The 10,000-nt window shown below is 39.3% G+C and overlaps 3 protein-coding genes across 4 annotated transcripts in view; all 3 read left to right on the top strand.

Moving 5' to 3' along the window:
• Positions 1–2,693, top strand: part of LOC138029750 (tyrosine kinase receptor Cad96Ca-like) — a 50,633-nt gene extending 47,940 nt beyond the window's left edge. For both annotated transcript variants that reach the window (XR_011127926.1, XM_068877560.1), the window contains 3 exons: positions 463–559; positions 1,071–1,170; positions 1,858–2,693. Coding sequence is in view for 1 of the 2 variants with exons in the window: in XM_068877560.1 (XP_068733661.1) it covers positions 463–559; positions 1,071–1,170; positions 1,858–1,923 (263 nt within the window). In the remaining variant the exon portion in view is untranslated. The remainder of the gene's footprint in view (positions 1–462; positions 560–1,070; positions 1,171–1,857) is intronic.
• LOC138029779 (tyrosine kinase receptor Cad96Ca-like) overlaps positions 1–10,000 on the top strand; it is a 124,687-nt gene that overhangs the window by 78,027 nt on the left and 36,660 nt on the right. The window lies entirely within an intron of this gene.
• The window catches only part of LOC138030378 (MAM domain-containing glycosylphosphatidylinositol anchor protein 1-like), a 157,475-nt gene that overhangs the window by 120,989 nt on the left and 26,486 nt on the right, over positions 1–10,000 (top strand). The gene's annotated exons all lie outside the window — the stretch shown is intronic.

Here is a 10,000-nt window from a genome sequence, read left to right as displayed (position 1 = left end):
AATCGTGTCTCGGAATACAAACAATTAATGTCACGAAGTGTCACCCAAATGCTGCTCCTCGGGTAAAGATAAACTGTCGCATTTACCCTGAACTCAAATAACTCTAACCTTTACCCTTACTTCATTATTAGAAATAGGTAGCAAAGGCAGGGACACTTCGTGTTGGATGTCAAAATTGCGTGTCAAGTGCCCTCTTGAGGATAGGTATTCAGATTTTCCCTGTAGATTCCCTCTGAGAATCAACTTAGAGAAAGCAGGATTAGCCTTAAGCCAACTGATTAAAAATAAATATTAATTAACTAGAATATTTCCCATACACAGGCTGAGTAGGGAATTAGGATTCAACGGTATCCTAATCTAAGTCATAAATGAGTTTAGTCGTCATGGCTAGCAGTGGATGGGAAGTTAACAGGGATGGTGGGTGCGGGTAAACATTTCCTCCTCTTTTTTTTTCCTTCCTAGGTGGTTCTCCATATCCACGGATGGATGGCAAGAAAATTGCAAGTTTGCTTCAGCAAGGTTACAGAATGCCGAAACCACAACACGTGGACAATGACTTGTAAGAAAAATGCTGTTTTGTTTGTTTTACACTCTGCTTTGTTTATCCTTTACTTTTACGTCATTTAGTACAACGACAACGACCGTATGGAAAAATAATCGTTCGCCAACTGCGAAATACCTTTTGGCGCATAGCACACTTCTTTCCTTTAAATTATCTGCAAGGCCTTAACCAGAACCGTAACCATAAAGTAATACATGAAGTTCTTAATAGGCTTAAGTAGACACCAAGTGTCACATTATGACATGTATGCAAAGTAAAAAAAGTTGATGTTACCATAATAGGGCCACTTTGCGACGCCAACACCAGGTAAAGTGAAGTTCAATATTTTGCCTCAAACGACAATGATGACCGAAAATAATATTGTAAAATTGCGTATTCCAATCTCAAACTTGGATGCCCTTGACATTTGCATTCAAAACCTTCAGTTAGCTTAATAAATAAAATTTGATTCAATACGACTTATGCTTGAGACACAGTAAGGTAACAGTGTAATGAAATTATTCCCAAGGTATCAAATCATGATGAATTGCTGGCAAAATGAACCTGAAGCAAGACTGTCATTTGCTGATTTAACACGACAGCTAAAAGGAATGGAAACCCAGCACAAGGTCAGATTCTTTATAAATTTTAATGCAAGCCAATAGCCAACTTCTATATGTCCTGTACGTTGATTCAGCAGCTTTATGGGCATTTATAAATATTTTTTTTGTATTAAAATTCTCCTTAAGAATTATGAGACAAAGAAAACTATGGCCAAGATGTGACTTTTTTACGTAAAATCCTCAGAGGCATGACCCAGTATCAACTGAAAGCACTAAAAGTGGTCCTTTAATTTGAACGTGTAGACCTTACAGGATCGTAGAGCGTGGATGATACTTTAATGCAGTGCTAGTTTTTGTTGCGTAATTTCAAGTGAGTTAAATACATAACTGACCAAAGCACTTTGGTCGATGCATCACAAAATAGTGAAAACAAACCGGACGAGTCATAACGAAGCATTCTCACTCACTGGACCGACAGCCATTCTGCTTTGCTTAATTAAACAAAAAGGCTAAACCTAATCGAAACAGATAGTGTTTTTTATGGTCACTTCGGACCACAAAATGGCTGCCGTTTCTCTGTCTAACGGAATAGCAGTATGGTCACCTTGACGTCATTAAGTGGTTCGAACAACGTATAACTTCTTGTTTTGAACAAAGAGCGCGGGGTGGGGGGGAGATCTTTTGTGATGTAATTTTGTAAACTAAATCGAAAAAAAAAGCATCTTTCAATATGTGCTTTTTTTTCTTTTTCAGAGGCTGCTCAACATGCATATTTACGACAATGAACTGTACGCAAATTTGGAGGACTTGAACGCATAAAATAAAAAGCAACCTTAACTCTTCTTTTTTTTCAAAAGGAACTTTAATCATTTCGACCTCACACTTGACTTTGATGAGAAAATTCCCTTTCAAATAATCCAAAGTGAATCAGCATCTAAATTTCGTTTTCATTGATTTAGTTAAATTAATTAATCTCTTTAAGAGGCAGATTTTTAGTGCTCCTCGGATAGTTGCAATACATGTATTATGTGAAAACAGGAATCAGGGATCGTGGATAGGACCCTTACTTCGAAGTAGCGCAGCTGTGAGGAAAATGGCTGCTAATTTTTGTTAACTTGTCGCAATTTCTAACACGCATAAAATAAGAAATTTCGAGGAGAAATTTGAATTCAATTTGTAATTTTTGGCGAAGACAAATGTATTTATTTTAACCATTGAGAACATTTTGGTCAGCTGCACTTAAGAGCTAAAGAAAAAACGTTGGAGAATTTTGGTAGGTAATCGAAGTGATATGAAACAGTTGGTCATATGTACGAAGCTTTTTTCTTGATTACAGGGCGTTAAGGTCCCTTAAACGCCGAATGGACTTATCGCAAAGGATTACCAATGTAAATATACAAGACTCTTTCATGGAACAATAGCTCTTTTGACACACCAATTAACAGATTTACCTTAGCTAAGGCTAATCCGAAAGGGAACTCACTCTTTTAACAATTACAAGAAGTCTTAGGCAGTACAATTGTAGAAGAAAGGTTTTAATTTTTTTGAGACGTGTGAACGTCAATAAACGCGGGTATTTTTAAATGTTTAGAATTGTGTTCTCGTTCGCAAATGGATTTCATATTGCCGTGTGTCTGTTCAGTAATAGATCACAGATGACGTCAATTAATGTGCAAGAACAAAAAAATCTTCGCAATTTCTGAACAGACCCACGGCAACATAAAATCGTTGGGTTTTAAATAATAAATGACTAAACTGTATAAAAAAGCATATTTTATTGTAAAATCCTTCAAACATATTTAAAAGACCCTTCATTTGGCTAAGTCTATGCCTAAAATTGGTTTTAGGCCTAGGGTTAGGCTAATTGAGGGTTTTGGGTTATCCTCAAAAAGGTACAACGATGACCTGCAACGAGTGACCTGTTAAAAGTGACATTTCACGATAAAACGAACTTAAAAAGGATATTAATTCCGGTAAGAGGAAAAGTGGTAGGTTTAGCAACTCTCTCGCTCTTTTAGGGAAGGCCCTACACTCTCCAGAAAACAAAGTGGCCTTTCCCCCACCCTGGAACGAGGTTCTTTCCCCCCTCCCCCCCGCCACCTTTTTCAAGCGTAATGACTTGGAATAACCCCGTCGTCGTCGTCCTTGCTTAACGTCCCGATTAGGGAGTTATAGGAAAGGCACCGGCAACATCAGCTACAACGTGACTTCAAAATAGGGAGCTAAAAACCTGGCTTACGCTGTGACATAAGCATATGGGTTTCTGGCATAACCATAAACATAAGCATATGCAAAAGCTCTGTAACCGGTAGTGACAATAAGCATGAGAAAAAGGAATCGTTTCCCGTTTCTTATGCTTATCGTTATTTCACGTTTAGAACTGTGTAAACCGGGTGCAACATAAACATAAGCATGGGACCGAGGGGTCAGCTCTTGTTTTATGCCAACGGATATGGAAGTTGATACTCCCTAAGAGGACGTCTGTATGTACTGTCTTTGTTTACGAGAAACTTGCTGAGTTAGTTCGCAATTATCCCTGCCTTTGCGACAAATCGCCAGAAGTAAAAATCTCGGTCCGCTGGTTGCAGTTTCCGAGTCTTTTTGTTCTTTGCTATTTCGGAAATATCCCTTTCCCAACAGGATTTCTTCAGTCTGTTTTCTCATCGCTGTCGTCTTCTTCTACGAAGCAAAAGGAATAGTAGTAGGAGGAGAATTTCTTCTTCGTGCGTCATTTTGGAAACTCACTCGTTCCATTCTCCAGCGAGTTTTTTCTGTAGCTAACTGCGCTTGCCTATGTCACTTCTCTTATGCTTATGCTTATGTTTATGCTTATGCTTAATTCGCAGCGTAAACCAGGTTTAAGCAACAACAGCGTCGACGGCAACAAAAAGGTCACAAATTTGCATATTTAGAGGCAAAAACAATACCTTTGCACGCCCTGTATGCGCGTGTTTCACTTTTGTCCATTTTCTTTGTCGTCGTTAGCAGAACAATAGGGAGCTTAAGATCTACGCCGACGACGTCGGCGAAAACGCCACAAAACAATGATATCATTGGTTAAAGAACATAAATAATCGTGGTGCACGTGCAGCACGGATTTTAGCTCATATTTTTGCGGTTCTCTGCATGACGGCGACGTGAAATCACTAAATTTTAGGTTTTGACGTCAACGTGAGTACGGAACAGAGAATCTTTCATTCTCTATTTTCAGTCTGAAACCGCTCGTAACAATTTATTTTTAGGATGCTTCGCCCACATTTTACGAAGTGAACAAGGTGCAATAATCGCGAAAGCCTTTTACTAGAGCGAAGTTTTATTTTGAGGTGACGTTTTCGTGGACGTCGCCGTCGTAGATCTTAAGGTCACTAATAGGGAGCTTAAGATTTTACGACGTCGACGGTAACAATTTCAACAACGGCGCAAAACAATATCGTTGTTTAAAAGAGCATAAATAATCGTGCTGCACGTGCAGCACGGATTTTAGCACGGATTCGTGCGGTTCTCTGCATAAGGACAAAGTGAAATTACGAAATTTGAGGTTTTGACGACAACGTGAGCAAGCAACAGAAAATCTTTCATTTTCTATTTCGACTTTGTAACTGTAATATTTTGAGGTGACGTTTTCGTTGAAGTCGCCGTCGTAGATCTTAAGGCCTCTAATACAACGTGAAATAGCCAAATTTGAGGTGTTATCAAGAACGTCGGAACTTGAGGATAAATTTTAATCTTCTCCCCTAAATTAAGTGCCGTTCAGTCGAGTGTCACTTTAGACGAACTACCACGCCCTTGTCATATTAAAAAGTTGAAATAGTCACTAGTAAATACAATAACGCGAATTTATATTTTGAGACGACTTTCTCGTTGCCGTCGCCATTGTCGTTGCTTAAGCTCCCGAATATAACTTAGCACTATCGTAAGTATTCCGCGATTATTCTATTTTGTTCACCATGAATATTAGGGGCGAACTATTACAAAATTGGATTTTAGGAACGGTTGAAAAGCCAACAAAAAACGTGAACGATTTTCATTTGTATGCGCACTTGTTTTTAAAACCTGAAATTTGGTGATTTCACGTTTTTCTTTTGTGGAATACGGCAAAAAGTGCACTGAAATGCGTTGTGCACGTGCAGCCGGATTATTTTTCCTTCCTAAACCAAGGATATTGTTGCTTTGTGGCGTTGGCGTTGCCGTAGCCGTCGTCGTTGCTAAAACTCCCTATTGCACGTCAGGGAGTGAGTGGCTTACAGATAAGTGTCGTTCTTATGGCCGTCGTCGTCCTTTCGTCCCGCTAAATGTTACGTGGACCGATAGAGAACAATATAATGCCTGTTGAATAAACGCCGTATTTCTCATAGACCCCCTTTTAGTGTTCAATGAGTATGTCCGCTATGGTTATCTAATGGGTTATCTGAGAAAGAAGGATTACGATTTTGCAAACTTTGGCCGTGTAGCACTTATATTTGAACAGAATTAAATGATTAGAGTGTCATGTGAAGTGCTAAGTCAGCTAAGTATCTACCCTATATGAACCATGTGAGCGTTAGCTCTACTGATGGAAATGGGCCCACACAAGGACAGAGAAAAACTCTGACCAGGGCGGGAACATTTTGCCACTGGGATATCTGAGAAAGAGCCGCGAATTGATTGACACTTACTACTAAGACCCAGATGTCAAACCTTAAACCAGTGTAACGTCACAGCAGCTAAATGAAATTTGCTTGGCAAATCGCTGATGGGATGAGCTCCTTATATTTAAGGTCGGTGCTTACTATTGTTATTGCGCATACGTTCTGGGTATCTCGAGATATTCGGGTTTCCTATCGTTGATGCTTACCAATACTTTGATATTTTTGCGCGGTTTAAAACTCTCCGGAGAAAGTAGATCTTCGTAAGTACTCTTGGTATCCAAAAAAAAAAAAATGGGGGGTAACCAAGCATTTTTGAGAGATAATTAAGCTTCAATTTGAGAAAGAACGCCATACATTACATTGCGTTTTACAAATACTATTCATCCATTTTCTTTGAAAAATGCGTGGTTACCACCAATTTTCTTTTTAGATTTCAATAACACTTGTTAAGATCTACATTTGCTGCATAATCACAAAACGGGGCAAAAATACCTTTGAATTAGTAGGCACGGTCCTTAAGAAAGGTAAGCATGAGTGTAATGGCTTTCAGCAGTTAATACAGCAAACACAACTAGCAGTTTGCATTGCATATAATCATTTGTTAGTATACCGACCACCAGTTGGCTCAGCTGGTTTAGCTTCAAACTACTGTGCGGGATCAAGACTCCGGCCATACCAACACTCAGGGTCTTTAATTAAGTGAGGAGAAAGTGCTGCCATTGTATTGACATCTGCAAATGGTTAAGTTCTCTTGGCTTCTCAGATTAGGACGATAAACCGTAGGTCCTGTCTCATAACCTTTCAAATTTTATAACCCTGTGGGACGTAAAAGAGGGTTAATGCTTGTGAGGGTAAATGCTTGGGGATACTAGCTACACCAGGATACTAAAAAATCCCGGGGTAAAGAAAGATATGATATGATATCTATGATAGTCATGTTTATGACGCTTTCCTTGACTGTATTAGGTACAGAAGGTATATGAACTAGTAGCCTGTGTCCGGCAAGCCAATGAAAATGCTGGAAATCTGATATCCATAGTTCAGTTCTTAATCGCTTATAATAACCGATTCTTTACTTTTTACTTAAGTTGTCATAATTGCCATTAGTACACTAATCTGGCAACGGTTTGTCAACGGCTAGCTAAACAACTACAATATACATTGAACTAGATACACTGTTAACTAGATTAGCAAATTACAGCAAATTAGCCAATAAGAAAAGAAAGTTAACAAAGTAATATTAACTAAGTACAATACTAGCTTTGAAATGCTTGACAAATGATGCATGAACCACTGAAATAGGAAGACCGTTGCATACTGGGATTGTTTCTAGGAAGAAGGAATATTTATATGCATTTACTGAAGATGACAGGGGCATAAAAATAATCGTGTGACCTCGTAGTCCACTGAAAACCTAGCTTTATTTTGGCTGGGAAAGAGATGTTCACAAAATTGAAATGGATCCTATAAAACATCGTCAAATCATTGATGATGAGGCGTTCCTCGAGAGATTGCCAGTTCAGGTCTGCTAGCATAGCAGAGACGCTACTGTTGCGGGAGTAGTCATTAAAGACAAAGCGGGCAGCTTTCCGTTGGATAGACTCAATGGCAGAAATATCTTTGGCGGTCTGTTGTGACCAAGCAACGCTTGCGTGCTCCGCAGTTGGACGGACTAGGCTAGCATAGGTTCGCGACTTGATCGCCCGGTCGCAAGATGAAAGGTTCCGCTGGAGAACACACAAAAGTTTATTTGCATTTGTTTTAACGTCTTCGCATTGCAGAGACCAACTGAGAGAGCTCGTGATGTAACGCCTAAATACTTGTGATACTAAACCTCTTCGAGGCCAGTATCACTCAACCGGTAGCTGAAATGCAATGAGTTAGTACGCACGGTCACAGAGAGTACAAAACGTTTAGTGGGTGCAAAAATCTCATCTGCCACATAGAAGCCCACTGCTTTAGCTGGTGGGGATCACGCTGTAAGCGTCAGTGATCGTCGGGGCAAGATATTTGTCGGAATACAACCGTATCGTCAGCGAACAACCTATACACCCTTTTAATAAGTCTAATATATGCTGTTTTCCGCTAATGACGTCGAACTCGTCCTTTCAAATTTTATTCAGAAATGTACAAAGGCCTAAAACTTTTCCGATTTCTTTTGTTGTTTTAAGCCTTTGTACATTTCTGAATAAAATTTGAAAGCACGAGTTCGACGTCATTAGCGGAAAACGGCATATATTAGACTTATTAAAAGGGTCTATATTGCTAACATCAAGGTGAAGCTGAACATTTATTCTCCAGATACAGCTGTCTTCATTCTCTCCTTCAGAAGATACCCAGATCTATGCCATAACACCATCTTTGTACAACAAGAAAGCAAACTTGTGTGGCCAACACATAACGCATGCGCACAACCATGGACTGCTTTTTTGGTTCTGCTGGGCCTCATCAGCATGGCTTAGCCAATAACATACCAGACAAGTGTCTAAGAAAACCCTTTAACCGGTACAGGGCAAAGACACAGAAGAATAGATTTCAAGCCAATCTTTCAAGCACTGGATCATAATATTTTGATGTCGTAATGAGATGGGGAGACTATGCCCAAAGAAAGCAGGAATTCTTGATGTAGCCTCGTTTCCAGAATTAAGTCACGTGAGCAATGATTGTCGCCGTTACTTTTGTAAATATGTCACGGACGTTGTACATTGTACACCACATTCTAGGCTAAGTTTGGACAGGAGATATTCAAAAAAATTTGACAAATCGTGGAATTTATATTCTAGCCTCGTTTTCAGGATTAAAGTCATGTGACCAACGATTGTCACTATTACTCTTTGTAAATATGTCACAGACATTGTATGCCACATTCTGACTACGTTTGGACAAGTTATATTCAAATAAAGCCGACAAATCGTGGAACCAACGATTGTCACCATTACTCTTTGTAAATCTGTCGCACACATTGTATACCAGTTAAGTCGTAAACGTACACTTGTGGGTGCTGCAGAAGTAAGTATACTACTTAATTTGTCTTTCCAGAAATTCTCTACTTTTGTGGCTCCTTAACTTACATGGTCATGTTTAATTGCATTAGCTTGTGTAAAGATACAACGCAAGGTGTCTTTTGCAGAACCGATTTACAGATAAACTAATTTCTGCGGTTGGGAACGAATTTGCTGCAGAGTTTTAAACTTTTAATTTATCGACTCATGAAGAACATCAACAATTTTCCCAAAGGAGTTCTTGGTCCGCAGACCCCAGAGAACTTAAATCTTGCAAAGCAGATAAACAAAACCTTTGATAAATGGAAAAGGTCTTTGCTTTAACTGAGTACATGTATTTTCAAAATCTTCTTTACACATGTTTATGAACAGGTTACCTTCTTTTGTATGTCTAGAATACCTATGTTGGGACACGGTCAACTGAAAACAAAAGCAGATCCTATACTCACAACGGCATTCAGTACGACTGTAGCTAAGATATATCAAGGATAATAAAGAATAAATAAATTTTCATGTTCGTACAGAAATTATTGAGATTCAAAGGTATTTTTTTGGGCTGCTTACATGATTCACGGACCAAGGACCAAATTCGCGGACGAAATGCTCGTGATTACATTCACCTTTTCTCGAATTACAAGAGAAATATCTCAGTTTGGAAATTGCCAATTTAAAATTATCGCAAGAAACGAAACAGCTATCTTCCGGGAAAATTTCAGTTCGTGGCTTTTTGATTTAGGTAAGATATATAAGATTATCCTTTTTTCTTGCGGCCCACGGACACCATACTGTAATCCAGTATCGATCCAGTTAAGTCGTAAACGTACACTTGTGGGTGCTGCAGAACTTACACTGGTTGTAGTGACGCAATTATCAAATTGCTTAGCAATTTCAATACCACTACAAATAGTAAAAAGCCGTTTCTCTTCTGGGGCACTCCACATTCACTTTTTCGCTGGATCTCCTTCTTTTGTAATATGTAATTCGTTGCTCGCGCTTGACATTTTTCTCAGGCGAATGGACGGGAGCAAAAAAGGGAAGTCTGGGCTATAATAACAAAACAAAAGCATGTGCAGGAGCCCTTCACGGCTTGAGCAAGCCGCGGAAAACGCTTGAGTACATTTATACAAACACTTTCACGTCCAAGGTAAGCCGCGGCCAAGATAAGCACAGCCCAAAACCACTGGCCCGGCTAAGTTCATTGTACCTCATTAGAGAATTGTCTCAGATAGTAAAGCAATATATTGCACCGGTGTAGAGGTAGCGCGA

Source organism: Montipora capricornis, chromosome 13 (assembly GCF_036669925.1).
Source record: "Montipora capricornis isolate CH-2021 chromosome 13, ASM3666992v2, whole genome shotgun sequence".
Classification (NCBI taxonomy): domain Eukaryota; kingdom Metazoa; phylum Cnidaria; class Anthozoa; order Scleractinia; family Acroporidae; genus Montipora; species Montipora capricornis.
Note: the sequence above shows the minus strand (reverse complement) of the source record. Positions and strands in the feature narration are given on the sequence as shown.